Source organism: Ochlerotatus camptorhynchus, unplaced genomic scaffold, assembly GCF_037179485.1.
Source record: "Ochlerotatus camptorhynchus isolate MF236.1 unplaced genomic scaffold, CSIRO-AGI_Acam_v1.1 ptg000367l, whole genome shotgun sequence".
NCBI classification, from domain to species: Eukaryota; Metazoa; Arthropoda; class Insecta; order Diptera; family Culicidae; genus Ochlerotatus; species Ochlerotatus camptorhynchus.
The window spans coordinates 2,621,993-2,637,763 of NW_027040855.1; the positions used below are offsets into that span (position 1 = coordinate 2,621,993).

The 15,771-nt window shown below is 40.3% G+C and overlaps 1 protein-coding gene across 7 annotated transcripts in view; it reads left to right on the plus strand.

Moving 5' to 3' along the window:
• chinmo (Chronologically inappropriate morphogenesis) overlaps window positions 1-15,771 on the plus strand; it is a 273,776-nt gene that overhangs the window by 177,319 nt on the left and 80,686 nt on the right. For all 7 annotated transcript variants that reach the window (XM_065232318.1, XM_065232321.1, XM_065232323.1 and 4 more), the window contains one exon: window positions 6,434-6,670. In XM_065232318.1, coding sequence (XP_065088390.1) covers window positions 6,556-6,670 — 115 coding nt within the window. In that variant the 5' untranslated portion in view covers window positions 6,434-6,555. The remainder of the gene's footprint in view (window positions 1-6,433; window positions 6,671-15,771) is intronic.

Genomic DNA, 15,771 nt, shown 5'->3' on the forward strand with positions numbered 1-15,771 from the left:
CATTTTGGTTTGGGATAAGTGTTTGAACTATGGCTCGGGATGTCCACTCCACGTGCTTCTATTGTGACATACCCATACGTATTTTTGTGGTGCGACATAGTGGAAGCGTGTGAGTATAGTTTTAGCATATACCCTATATAATTAAAAAAATCTGCTAAGAAACTAACTTCAAAGTGAAGCATTTTAGTCACTTGAAGGTGTCACCTGGGACGAACTAATATATAATAAATATAGGTCGAAGTCAAACGTACTTGAAACACGTTTAATTTTAGATTACAAGCACAAGGTACTTATTTAATCATGGGCTATGATTGATTAGGTGAATTAGAGATTTCAATAATTTATTTAATTAGACTAATGAGATATCATAATCATCAAACAAACTTAAATAAGAAAATTAAGACTGCCTAATAACATTAAGTAGATTAACAAAAGAGTTAGAATGCGGGGGGTCCGCTTAGAGAGGTATCTAGCCTTTTCATATATTGTCTGTTTATTTTGATGGTTGCTTTAAATATCAATTTGGTATATATGTGAAAGGATGAATCAGTGGGAGATGGATTTTCGGTTTCTTTACATTTTGCAGCACAAATCTAGTACTATGTGTCATTTCCTCAAAACCCCCCAATAACCGACCTCTTCAATCCCTTCCTTTTCCCATGGCCGTTCAAGTGGTCCGCATAGACTATTCAGCCATTAATCTTCCTTTACCCTCGGCTTTGGATTGACTTGCGCTCTCATTGCCCCACCAAACGCTGCAAAATGAAAATGAAAGGTAAAGATTTTCCATTAAGTTCCGTAACGCAAACCTAACAAAGCTCGAATAAATCTGCTGTTTGTGGGCTAAGAGTTGTTCTATAGGGTGTCCCATAAAGTATAAGCACACTTTCAACTTGATACCTTCGAGAACGCACCGAAATCTGGCCGTAAATCGGGACCGATGGACCGAAAAGTGGACCAGAAGATCGTCGATAAGAAAAGTGCCTCTGTTCGAGATTTGGCCAAAAAACTGAGAACATCGAAGAGTAACGTCCAACGTGTCAAGGCAATAAACGGGCTGAAAACGTTCAAAAAGCAGAAGAAGCCGAAGGGGAGTCAGAAACCGTCAAACAGAGGGCTCGGAAGCTATATGATAGCTTGCTGTGTAAAAAATTGGCGTGTGTTATCATGGACGATGAAACATACGTCAAATTTGACTACAAGACGCTTCCGGGAGACCAAAATTACTCAGTCCGTGATGGCCAGGAAGTACCCTAATAAACAAATACCATAAACGAACTGTATCCCGGATGGGTAAACTATCCCACAAATGGTTTGGATGATATCCCGAATAGGTCGTTAAGCTCTCTTTTATGGTTATTGTTATAAGGGTAGATGGTAAGCCAATTTTTACCGAAAATTTTTGTTAGAAGGTCATGGTTTGGCAAGCGATATGCAAATGTGGCAAGTTGTGACGAAGGAGATGATGAACTCTAAAATTTACGTTCGGGAGTGTTTGAATCGGCGTCTGCGGCCCATGATCCGTCAACATGATGGCCCAGTACTATTTTGGTCAAATTTGGTGGCAATGTACTACTCGAAAGACACGGTGGCTTGGTACAAAACAAACAATGTGCAATACGTGAATCAATCGAAACTTGTTGAGCCCTTTCCTAGTGATATCGACGGAAACACTTTAAGGCAGTGAAATCAATCGAAAAATTTGAAAATTACTGGACAAAAGTGGCCAAAATTATCGCTAAAGATTCTTTGCTGAAGCTCATGGGCAGCGTCAGATCAAAAGTTCGCTCTTTGGCATACGATTGAAGGAACTGCGGATTGTTTTCATCCAATTGAAAGAGAATGCTATCGAGAACATAGGGGAAATGGATGTAATTTCGGCCTAAATGACCCTAATTTGGACCCATACATAAACTCAGCAATCGACTAAATTTTCAATAGTGACCAAAAATATCCATTAGTACCGTCGCAATGACGCGTCCATCTAGATAAAAGTGATAAATAGTAGTTTTTTAGCGATGGGCCCAACCCTTTGAGCGCCTTTGAGTTAATGCAAGAACGGTAAAAAGTTAAGAGAATGATTTTTATGGATACTTGTAGTTCTTGTTCCTTACAGCCTGATTATCTCAGAGAATCAACTAAATGATAATTTAGGATAATGGTCTTGCTTGGATGGATTTTTTTATTGCTTGGATTTTATTGCATGGAATAATGATTCAAATATACGTCGACAAGCATTCTCTTGACAGCATAGGGTGGCTTTATTGGGTATTCTAGGTCTTCATTGTTAACCTGTTGGGCACGGAAAATTAGCTTCTCAGTGAAGTTATAGTATTGTGATGATGCTGCTATTGCAATTGAGATGGAATTAACTTACAAATTTTGAAGGTGAAAGCACTGTTAATACGATTTTCCTCCGGAGGAATCGGCCCGCGAAGTACCGTTTGGTTAAGTGCATTATCTGGAATAATTTTCTTGTGGAGTAGGGTCTCCAAATGTGCTCAAAGCAATAATAATATGTAATGGGATTAAAGGCAAGTGTTTCATATGTAAAATGCAGAGTGACCAGTGGAACGGGAAATCGGGAAAATCGCGGAAAAGCCAATAATTTGAAGTCACCGCGGGAAAGGGGAAAATTCCGCGAAATCCGACGACAAATCGAAAAATAAATAAAGAGTGAATATGGATGTAATGTCGACCTAAATGCCTCTAATTTGGGCACAATTTCTAAATTTTCAATGGTGACCAAAAATATAGATTAGTACCGTCCCAATGACGCGTTCATCTAGATAAAATTGATTAATAACAGATTGTTAGCGATGGGCCCAACCTTAGATCCATAGGCCTGTATTCGAAAAAAAAAATATTTGAAGACCCTTCGACTGAACTAGATTTTCAGGATACTTTGAAGAATTTTAGAAAACAACTTTGAGCAGATTTTAAAATTAATTGTAAAGATAACAACAAGGTAGTTCAGAGAATATTTTCGATAATCTCTAAGAGAGAAGAACTCCCAAGTCAATTGAGTGAGTTCAGAGTAAACAATGTAAGTAGCTCTCTGCAAAATTCCATGGCGATTGTGGAGAGGAGACCAGGATTCGTGAAAAATACCAGGGGAATCGAATTTAGAGGGTAAAATTCCAAAGAAAATCTGTGAATTCCGAGAATAATTCCAAGCGCATTTCGAAAAGAATTTCTAGATAATTTGACGGAGAATTCCACCCAATTCTCAGAAGAATTTAGAGTTGAACTTCAAGATAATTCTGAGCAAAGCTTGAAGATAATTAATCATGTTACCATGCTTCTGCGTTAATTTTCCTTCAGATGTCACTGCTGTGCTTAATGGTGACATCTATCGGAAATTACGCATACACTTAGTTCCGTTAATTGTTAAAAGAAGGCAGTGCGGTCAACACATGTATGGTATCTTTATATGTGCAGTTAGATTAACATCCAGAGTTAATCTTTTCTTATATAGCGGAAATGTTGGCCTATGGATCTAAGATTGGGCCCATCGCTTAAAATCTGCTATTTATCAATTTTATCTAGATGAACGCGTTATTGGGACGTTACTAATGGATATTTTTGGTGGCTATTGAAAATTTAGTCGATTGCTGAACTTATGTATGGGCCCAAATTAGGGAAACTTAGGCCGACATTACCTGCATTTCTCCTATTCGACAAAAAAATGCTTGCCATGCTCCGCCCCTGGATGGTGCATCTAATAGCAAAAATAAGGGCTCCAACATTTTTTCAGGGGTAGGTACTATATTTTGTAGTCTGTGAAAGGGAAATCACGTATCGTGTGGCATCAATATACACGGCATGTTGAGCGATTGAACTCGTGAGAGAAAATTTACGCTCTTGGATTTGAATGTTTTGGCTCTCTTGAGACTGGTAGTAAAGGGAGTTAAAAATGTGTGGGGAAACCCTGTTTTTATCTAATTGTAGCTTGTTAAACAATTAATATCTGGGAAAAAACTGAACGTTTAAGTGTCAGACTGATTTCTATAGGTTGTCGTTCACTTTTTTTTATCTGAATATGCATCGAAGGAGAATTATTCCCATGCGAATTTATTTTAGCAGAAGTGAAATGAACTTTGTGAATGAAAATTATTCTTAAGAGAATGCTTGACAACAATCGAATAAAATCCTGTAAAGTTTTGAGCGAATTTTCATAGACAATTTGTGAAGACTTCGAACGTGTCGCAGAACCAAATTCGACATCCAGGAAAGTAACATATGATGATATGTGCTTACCTTTCCGTATCTTCTAACTTTCTCATAAAGCTATCAATCATAGTAACATCCCGGTCACTGCTTGCTCTGATTACCTGGCGTTTTCCACTTTTTCAAATGGCTGTAGGGGTAAGAGGGGCATAGTGAACAGGTGGGGCATAATGAGCAGCAGTCCCAAACATCTAATTGTTCGTAACAAATTAATTGGTTGCAGGTTCTGTATCATCATTGCAATGATTATTGACCAATTAATTTGTTTAGAACCATAATACATCCAAGGCTAAAGCACAGGAAACTCACTACGTTACAGCTGTTCACTATGCCCCTCCTTCGCCTCTTTAGAAAAATGCGATGCCTTCCGTTTTTCGCGTGTTGCCTTTTTTGCATTCTATAAAATGTATCGAACGCTTTATCCAATTTGAAATTATACTGGACCATTCAAAGTGTTTACATACGCGTAGTTTGCGATTTTCAGAGTTGGTTGGAAATGTTATCTAACATGAAGCTTTAGTGTGATAATTTATTAGCTAGAGAATGGTCTTAGAAGAGGGTAAGTAGAAAGTACCGTTAGAGTACGGCAGTATGAAAATTGAAAAGAAGTTGAAAATGAGCGAGGGCCATTAATGCGACAGTATAAAGTCAAACGCACACTCTTTGCCTAACCCGTACGATGTACGCGGAGATTTGAAGTATGTCTTCAAATCTACAGGCAAACAGTGTGCGCCTGACTTTGCTCAAATACTGCCTGCGACTGTGGAATAGTTCTAACGACGTTTCATCACTACCTAAAGCCCCACGTTGCCGAAAAACGTCGCTATAACTATTCCACAGCCGCAGGCAGTATTTGACCATTTTCAACTTCTATTCAATTTTCATACTGCCGGACTCTAACGGAACTATCTACCTACCCTCTTCTAGGACCATTGTCTAGCTAATAAATTATCACACTAAAGCTTCATGTTAGATAGAATTTCCAACCAACTCTGTACTGGGCCAGTTGTCATGGTGTATTTCTTGAGAAACTAGAGTCTAGAAAGCACTAGTTTATATCTGAATAGCTGATGGGGTCGTGTTCCCAAAAACGGGTAAGCACTGCACGTGGATTTTTTCAATGTAAATTATTGGAAAATCAGGGAATTTGATTTTCTTCATTGAGTCGACACCCTGATTCATCATAAGCAGAATTGTTGTTCCGTAATGTATGGTATGGGTATTATGGTGGGTCAATTTTACGAACCTTTGTTTCTCACTGCTCTATCGATCTGTATTGAAGTCCCCAACAACTGTGCTAAATTTGAACCAATTTGGTTACAATCTGGATTTGCGGGAGAACTTTAAAGTTTGTATGGGAAAATGTATGGAAACCGGAATTAGATCGAAAGACTGTGATCTGCCAGTCAAATTTGACCCATCCCAATGATCATACTTAATATAATTTAATGTTCAAATTTTTGTACGGGATTTTTTGTGAATCAATTTACAATATGCTATAGTTAATCATCTTCGTCGTTGTATTTGTAAAATACACAAAAGTTTAACTTATTTTCGTGTGCTCGGATTTTGCGTCAGTTTTCCTTTAACAAAGCAAAACGGTACCGTCTACCTACCGAGAGGGTTTCTTAGCTCACGATAAATCAATAAATCAATCTTGTTACACATTTGGCCCGGGATAACAACCACATATCAACTACTCAATAACTACTTTGGTTCATTTGCATAATTCATCAACCGGAACGCCCCTTGCCTGACCGCGCCGGACCAATTTCCGTGCTAGCAGTTCAAACGTATGGAGCCTAGCCTCCGAAAAGACAAAAGGTAATCGAAAAAGCACGTGAGAATTGTCCGTATCGATGATCTTCCAAGGTCTCACTCCAACGACCGTCTGCACCACATCCCCGTACACATAGAGACCTAAGCGATGATTAATGCCACACGCATAAATGATCGTTTCGATCGGCAGGCAGCGCGGAGGCCGGTCAATGATTTGTGCAAATATGCGTAAGTTCGTGATGATGCGATCTTGAGAGTGCGTTGATCAAACGTTTGATCGGATGCGAATAAATATTTGACTGTCTGGTTGGCATTTGGGGGGGCTGCTCATGAGAAACTATAGTTTGATGGGGGCGCTTGGTACTTAAAAACTTACTCATATTACAACTTGCTAACAATTCCCTTTCTCTTTGCTTTTCTACAGATTTCGATAGCTCATCACGAGTGACGGGCCATCAAGCGCAGCAACAGCAGCAACAACATCTTAACACCATTGTTCCCGCTTCAAAAACCGTCAAGCTGAATTCTCCAAAGTCAATCGTCAAAATGGATCAGCAGCAGTATTGTCTCAAATGGAGCAACTACTCGTCGAACCTGGCGGCGGCTTTTTCCAACCTGTTCGATTCGGCAACCCTGACAGATGTCACGTTGGTCTGTGGAGGTAAGTCTACCCGTCGGAAAGTTTTTCCCATCCCGTATGATGCCTTCGGGCTGTTGGCTTGCCGGGCCGTTTGTTTGCATAAAAAATCTTGAACTGCCGGTTGAGAGCCATAACAAACCCTGCCCCCCCCTTCGCCGTCGATATCCGACCTGTCAAATTTTCCCCCGACGCGACGGGATGTGGGCACAAAACATGTCGCCGCGAGATGACCGGCCATATCCTGTCCAGACGATGACGACGACGACGACGACAACGAGGAAGTTTAGAGTAAAGATAAAAGCCTATCCCGTTGCCTTCCGGGAAGCGACACTCTTCGGAGGGACCCGTTAAATTTAGCTTGAAAACCCCATCTCCCATTCCATTCGTCCTGCCGCGCGGAAGTGCTTCGCGAAATCCCTCGCGCGCGCTTCGGTACGCTGCAGAAAACGCAAAAATCACCCGGCGAAGGATTTTCGAAGGATTAGACATTTATTTTAAATTTTTATTGTGTTTACGATGGGTGGCCGGTCGTCGTCATCGTTGGATGATTTTTTTTCCGTCCTACAAACTGTCATCGCGAGAGCGATGTTGTGTTTGAAAAGAATTTTCATATATCGTTTCCCCCCGTTCCACAAGGATGTTTTTCGGAAAACATCCTGCTAGTGGGGAAATTCGCCAAAGAATTGGAAAACAATACTAGGGAATGGAGGTGCGGGTAAAGTTCATTTTCTACGAGCGAGCACGGGGACGCAAATTTGGACGTGGTTCGTGGCACGTCGTTTCTCAGTTCAACACAGAACCCTCGGCAGCAGTATAGTAGCTTCAATGTTGACAATCGCGGAAATTAATTTTTGTCGCGCATTTGTATTTTTTTTCGCGACCATGGTGCAGAGTAGAACTCCGTTCGAGTTCATTTGCCTAGCAAACAGTCCTTGATTAGGACCTGCCGCTGCCGGAGCATCGTGCAGTCATGTGCGCTAGAGCTTAGTGGAATCTCCCCGTGTGCCGTCGTCACGTCGTTGGTCGGCAAGCACCTCACATAATTGAGCCGAAAGGATTAAAATTTAATAATGTCCAGTCTCGCGCGGTGCTGCCCGACTGACGTGACTGGACAGCGATAAAATGTGTGTTATGAAAATTAAGAATAATGGTTTTCATTTATTTTTTTCGAGCGGCGGTTGAAGTTTTCCGATGTGGAATTTTGATTGTAGAGAATTTACTTCTCTGTCGTAAAGCTAACAGTACAGTCTGTAGATCATGGATCTTAAGTAGTTTTGTAACTCTTTTTTTTTTTGAGAATTTTAGAGTATTGTTCATTAAAATCATGTGACGATAAGAATGGTTTAGCTCTATATATGGCTTTTAAAGTAAATGAAAAGGGAAACGTTTGGTCATTTGTGATTATTCGGAATTGTTGCCAAAACGGTATACGGAATTCCCCAAAGATTTGTTTGTGAATGTTTTATAGGAAGTTTAACAAAACATTTTCAAATGTGCTTGTATCTTTAGCAATTTTAAAATTTCGTAAACTCCATGACTCTTACAAATATAAAAAAATCTCTAAGTTTAGAAAACTGTTTCATGGATTTAAAATATTCTGAGGGACATGCTATAGACTCTTCCTGGCAAAACATCTTATTTTTTCTTAATCTCTAGACGCAAAACAAATCTAGATATGCATTTCAAAAGGCCCTATCTGCATTGATCGATTCTCTTCATCGAAATTCTCTTCCGTTAATAACTCAGCTGCAAAATCTTTGCATGTTGTATTTGACGTTTTGGACGCTAGATTAGAACCTCCTTTATTAAACTATCTATGAAAAGAGTCGATCAAAACAGATAGGACCATTTGAATGTTCATCGAGAAATGGCATGAACGTCAAATGTAAGAGTGGACTTCTTTCATCCCTCAAGTTTTTCCAGAATTCATATTTTTGTTAAAAAGCTTCGCGATAGAACATCTGAACATCTGAATCATGATTCTGATTAAACATAGAAACAATCGCAAGGTTCTAGGACAATTTTTATAATCTGGCCACTTAATCGGTCAATCGAGATTATCCGGAGAACCAGAATATGGCCACTATACCCCAAAATATAGTTTACATATTAAATACGCTTTGATCTCTTAATTCTGAACAACATAGAAAAAAATCACAAGTTTCTGGGACATTTTTTTTTTATAACGGGGCAACTTTATCGGTCGTTCCGGATCCTCCTTTAGGCCAGTAGAGTTTCGCTGAGGGTGTTTTAACATCATATATACTTAGTACTATCAATTTCCAGTAATATACGTTAAGTAAAGTGTAAAATTATGTAGATAGATAGTGGCATTTTCTACGTTTCCGGGAACTGGGATTGATCCCGGTCCTCTATCTCGGTACGAAAAACTCTCCGGCCAATGAGACCACCACCAATCGATTCAGCAGAGTTTTTCGTTTGAGGATATGTATAACATGTTGACTGAAACTGTTTGGCAGCCGAGATATTCAGTTTAGTCGCGGTTTTGTCAATTTTTACCCTCTGTGCAAAGGTTGTCAAATTTTTGACAGTAATGGCGTCAGTTTGTTGGGTCTAGCAGTAAAGCAGCCGTATAAAACTTGACATCGTCATTGACGTCATCGTCGGGCCCGGGTTTTAATGGTTGCAACAACAACGCGATCGTACATTGTATGATGTGATATGAGGGGCTCGGTGGCCTTAGAGCGACCGTTTGTGCTTAATGAGCACATGAGTTCATGAGTTTAATCTCAAGCCCATTCGCATTCAAGATTCGTTAATTACTTTATTTGTTAATATGAATGCATTGGAATAACAACAAATCGATCGTTGGTGTGTTGTAATAAAAGGAGCTCGTTTGCCTAGTGGCAAACATTTTTGCTTACTGAGCTGAAGGCCGTGGATTCAATCCCAAGTTCCTTTGCATTATAGGATCGTTAGGATATCAATTCAAGTTATCGTGTACCAAAACGAATCTTGCTGGAACCCAACCCTTTTATCCAATATCCCAGTGATTTATCGTGGAAGTACAGTAGATTTCTCGAAGAGATGAACTAGCCTATTTCTAAAAATCTCTATAATAAAAAAAAAGAAAGTAGATTTCTGGGGTTCCAACATGGCGGGTATCACGTCAACACATTCCTACCCATTGCTTTCTTGGCCTGCATTCGGACGCGGCCGGCGCTGGTATTTACTAGTTTTACATCACCAGTTTTTACACAATGAAGATGATTGCTACTCCCACGCATCGTCTCTGGGTAATTACAGCTGATCTGGCAATAACAGAGCATCATCCTTGAGCTGTCAATCATACTCATGCTCACGCTCTAGCAGTAAAGCAGCCGTATATTCGGCCAACATTGGTTTTTAAGTAGCATTTTCTGCTGATAACGTGCTGCTTTTAATGCCTCTTGGTTACCTGTGTATCCCTGTGGTTAAGGACACTTTCAAAGATACAGAATACAAATTTCCCGAATACCACCTACCGAAAGCAATCGAACTAAATGATTCATAAGATTGAAGTGTGAAAAATGTGAGATTGAATTTTGAAATTGAAATATGGAATAGGTACTTAAATCTTAAAGATTTTTGGATTTTAGAGATAGTTTGGATAGATACTGAATCTTGGTTATTTCAATATTCTGAAGAAAAGATTGGTTGTGACTAGAATTCCAGGCTAATTTTAAGGAGAAGTAAGGGTCTTCTGATGATAAATTATAAGGAATTCTTAAGCAAATATATATCCAATAATGAGGATTAATTAAATGATTATTATGCAAACATCTAAATGAATTGAACTCTGCAGAAACTACGGAATGGAAATAAATGCTTTGAAGAGTTTAAAGGAATTTCAGGAGACCATTCTAAGAAGTAATCCTGGGCTACTTCTTAGGAAGTTCTTGAAAAATATAATTGCAGTGAAATTTGTGTGTCATTGAAATTGGGATTTATTGCTGAAAAAGGATATGTTTGCTTGATAGGCCGAATTGAGGGCCTAGGCCTAGTTTACATCCCGTAACCCTATATGAGAAAGAACAACATTTTTGCTCAATAGCACCATACATAATAATCAAAGGCGTCGTGTGTCTCATTTGTTTACCTGTGCACCAAACTTTGTTCGTTGTAGCTTACCACCACATATTAGTTTTTGTTTTATTTTTCAATTCTCCATGAATTCGAGGGAAATATGCTCAGTTACTATATTAATCACTACTTAATGTAACATTTAAAGGGCCTATCATATTGTGTAAACAAAACTTGTATGGCCCTTTTTGCGCTAACCGAAGTAGGAGGAATTGCAAAACTTAACTTAACAAGGCTAACTCTTTCGACTGAAGCGTAATGAAGAATATCCGTCAAACACTTCCGAAAACATTTTTTGATACAAAACAGTGTCAACATCTAGAGATAATTCATAAAGTCCCCTGGGTAACAAACTTGAATCAATCAACTCTTTATTCATCAGAACAACACTATCAAATAGAACCAGGGTAGTTGAGAGATTTGCAACTGACAAGAGAGTGAGAGCGAGCTTTTGTGCTCTCTTTCTCCATTACTCTCTTTGCCTGCAATAGATATCCAAGTGCACAGCGAGAAATGCACGCTCTGGGCACCCATGCATCACAAATTTAAACTCACACATTCAATCCGGTCTGCAAGTATGATAACATCCAAAGCGTACCTGACTGCTGTTTCCGTGTTGCTCCCGTTTGATGCGTGACTGCTGAAAGTTTCAATTACAACTACATAGTGGTGCAAGCCGCCATGTATTGTGGAAAATTAGTGGTACGTTTCAAGAGGTGATAGAAGATCTGCTTGGCTTACATCAGGCATTTGACAATTCACAAGCTTGTCACCCGCCACCCAAAAAAGCTCGCTTTTAGGTGCACTATTTAACGAGTTTTGTCATGTTAGTGATATCGACATGCTTAGAAATCAATGCATTATTAGGTATTAGCGAAGACATCATATCAAGAAGGCTGGCAACTTTGACAGAATCAAAACGACAGATACAATAGCGCTGCGCTTGAGTTAAGGTGGAAGCAACGCATAGAAAAATGAGCAAATACACAAACCTTTCTCTTGAGGATGTAATTTTTGCTATCAAATTCGTTCGAAGCATTTACCTTTGAGCGGCAGATGACGCGATTGTACCTGTCTCATAGCGTTCGTATGATAAAATGGAAGAGTTGCCAGTCTTCTTGATTTGTTTTCTTCGGTATTAGGCAGACCATCCGAACTGAATTTAATCCTTTTTGAAGCAAACCAGGTTGGAAGATTTCATTGAGCCACACTATAAAAGAGTGTATAGATGGTCACTTGTGGTCTGGAGTAAAGAATTAGAGCTATAATGTGACCATAAAATCTATAACAATCTAAATACATTTTTTTAAATTATTTGCACCTGTGTCGTGCACAGGTTGCACATGTGGACGCGACGCCACTGACAATAATTATTTATGTTTAAGTTTAACTTTCTACCATCTGAAAGTTCTCACTCAACTGAACAACTTTGGTGAATCCGGTATAGTTATGATATGAAACGCTAAATGCCCTTTGCTTGTGCCACCATAATTCTGCAGCCACCAGAGAATTCTCAACCAACTGAACAACTTTGTCGAAAACGGAAACTTTCCATACGGTCAGCATTCTCAAATTCTTTGCTTTACTATGAGTAACCGTTGTTTTCGTGAATTTGAGCGAACGGAACTCAAATTTGAGTGATATTTATCAACCGTGTATGAGTTAAAATCGAAATCCATTTGTTACCCTGGATTGTCCCAGAATTTTTATATCGGACTGTGTGCAGCTGCGTGTCTGAACCGGCCTTGCTCGGGATTCAATATTAGCTTGAGTTTAAGCGCCAATAAAAAAAGGGCATACTATATTGTTTGTAGCCCCCCCCCCTCTTATCTAAGGGGCTACCCCCTATGACCTCCACAGGTCAAATTTGGTTCCATTTGCTTGGTTAGTTCTCGAGTTATGCAGAAATTTCTGTTTCATTTATATGGGAGCCCCCCCCCCCCCTCCTTACAGAGAGGGTAGGGGTCTCGAACCATCATTAGAACCTTTCCCTACCCTAAAAACCCCTGCATACAAATTTTCACACCGATCGGTTCAGTAGTTTCCGAGTCTATAAGGGTCAGACAGACGGACAGAAATTCATTTCCCAGAAGTTTCTTCTAATTGTCCCCAGAAGTTTCTACCAAATTCCTCTGGAAGTGTCTTCTGACTACCCTTGAATTGAAGTCTTTCATGCTTCACCTGAAAATGTCTTCTGATTTCCCCCGGAAGTTTTTGCAGGCTTCCTCTGGATGGTTCCTGGGAGTTTTCACTGCAGTTTCTGCCAGATTAACTCGGCATTTATTAACGGATTGCTTCGGAAGTTTCTTCCGAGTTTCCCTGGAAGTGCCTTCGTATGTCATGTACAGACTTTCCCCGGAAGGGCTGCTGAATTCCCCATGAAAATTCTCAAGACTTCCTTCGGAAAGATCTTCCGACTTGTCCTGGCTGCCCGTGGAAGTTTCTCCAGATTCTTAAAATTTTCTCTAGAAGGCCGTCTGGCTTCTCCTTGAAGAGTCTACCGACTTTCCCCGGATATCCCCTAGAAATTTCGTCCGATTTCCCTTGGAAGTTTTTTAAGCTTCCTCGAAAAATTCTGCTGCATCCCCTGCAAGTTTATACCTTCAGTTGGTTCCGTCGGTATTTCTTAAATAATGGCTTTCTTGGAAAGTTTCTTCCGACTTTCCCTGGAAGTGCCTTCTGAATTCCTTCGTATGCTATGTACATACTTTCCCCGGAAGGGATTCTGACTTCCCCATGAAGCTTCCTTCGGAAAGTTCTTCCGACTTGTCCCGTCTTCCTCTGCAAGTTTCTCCAAATTCTTAAATTTTTCCTTTGAAGGATGTCTGGCTTCTCTTTGAAGAGTCCACCGACTTTCCCCGATTTTTTTTTCAGATAAACCCAAGAAATTTCGTCCGATTTCCCTGAGAAGTTTTTAAGCTTCCCCCGAAACATTCTGCTGCATCCCCCGCAAGTTTATACCTTGTCGGAAAAATTTCTTATGACTTCCTGCAAATTTTATTCTGATTTCCTCAGAATGTTTCTCCAGACTTCTCACCGAAACATTACCTGATTTTTACGGAAGTTTCTTCCGACTTCCCACAGAATTATATCCGACTTCCCCATGAAAATGTCTCTCGGTTTTCTCGGATTATATTTAAGTGTTTTTTTCAGAAATTTTGTAGGGGAAATGGCTCTAATGTTGGCCTATGGATCTACGATTGGGCCCATCGCAAAAAATCTGCTATTTATCAATTGTATCTAGATGAACGTGTCATTGGGACGGTACTAATGGATATTTTTGGTTGCTATTGAAAATTTAGTCGATTGCTGAATTTATGTATGGGCTCAAATTAGGGACACGTAGGCCGACATTACATACATTTCCCCTATTTCCCGCCGAAATCCCTTATTCTTGCTCCTGGAAGTTTCTTCTGTCTTTCCCCAGATGTCCTTCTGGCTCTCTCTTGAAGTGACATCCAGCTTCTTCCAGAAGCCTTTCTGGTTTCCCTTGGAAGTGTGTTCTGACTTCTTCGGGAAATTTCCTCCCAAATGCTTCTCCAGAAAGTTCTGTGATTCCCAAATTATTGGTTGTCTATTTTGTAGCCCTTACACACTTATCAGTAATTTTTACCGAGTTTTTTTAATTGCGGAACTGTGCGGTAAAATTAAAAAAATCTGTGATAAATTCAAAGTTGAGAAAATGTGTTACAGACTTACCTAACTCCGTTTAATGATAAAAAAATAAAAAATTGACGATTTTATCGAATCTTTACGAATAACGGTCATTTGAATTTTAACCGAGTTTTTCAGTAATTCAAAAACCCAGTTTAAAAATACTGACTCCTGTTAAAAAATCTAAGCGTCGAGCTGAATTTCAATTCCCAAAACTAATCGAAAATCCTGCACCGACTGTGAATCCCACCTTCGTCGCCTCGCCGGTGCAAATTATCCATGAAGGAATCCCACTTCACCGAGGTATCCATCCGCCGACACACCTAAGATAACGAAACCGCGAGTGAGCTGATGAGCCGAACACTTGCTAAGATGATGGCTTCGAACTTCTCGAACCTGCCGCCCGTAGAACAAAGATATTACGCTTAGCATTACCACTATCTAAGCGCACTCATCTAAGCGGCCCAGCGGCAAGCAAGACGATGAGCCTAGTGGCGAGAGTTCAGGGCGGGCGTTGGGCGCCCGATAGCAGAGGGCACAAAAACTTTGCTAATTTATTTCTCAAGTGCACACGCAGGAGATGAAAAAAGGCATCACCATCATTAATTCAGAGCAGCGGAACACACAACTGCCAAGGCTGGCTGATAAAAGTGAAACCGTTTTTTGCCTCGCTCCTGCTCGATCGTCCCCCTGATGGTACCCCCCGCCCCCAAGCACCCTTCGTCATCAGCAATGAATCGGCTGATACAAAAGGAGAAGTAGAGCAGCAGCAGGATGAATGTGGAAAAGTCTCATGAATACGCATTTTGAACTAGAAGTTTTCCCACCTCCACCGTCGCCTTGCACGCACACGAAGGGGGTGGTGATGGTCGTTCGGGTGGGGATGTTTTTTGAGATTAGAGAGCCGGTCGTCTCGGCAAGGGGATGAAAATTTAGGTGAAAAGTTTCCGACTCTGCTGCGTGTGCTTCTTCGTCTTTGTCGTCGGTTTCTTCCTGAACAGAGAGCTCAAGAAGGTGCCGGCGTTCGGTTAAGCAGGCAAGGAAGCACAACAACAACATCATCAGTACGGCGCGTAATATGGGCAAAAGTTTTTCGTTTGAAAAATTTCTAGCTTAATTTTTGAATAGATTTTTGAGATGCCTGTGATGAAGATGGAAAATTTTAAAATGGTACGCCTCACTAGAGGGATTGAACGGCTATACGGTGCTGTGCGGTGGTGTGGTCGGTGATGCGGGCTAGTGAAGGCGGCTTCAACGGCAGCGCGGAGGGAATGGTTGGATTAAAACTTGAATTCAATTTAGAAAATTAAACCCTAGGAAAAAGCTGCAGCAGCGCTCCTAGTAGTGGAGAGGGAAGGCTTTTTCTTCATAAGCAACGGCACTTG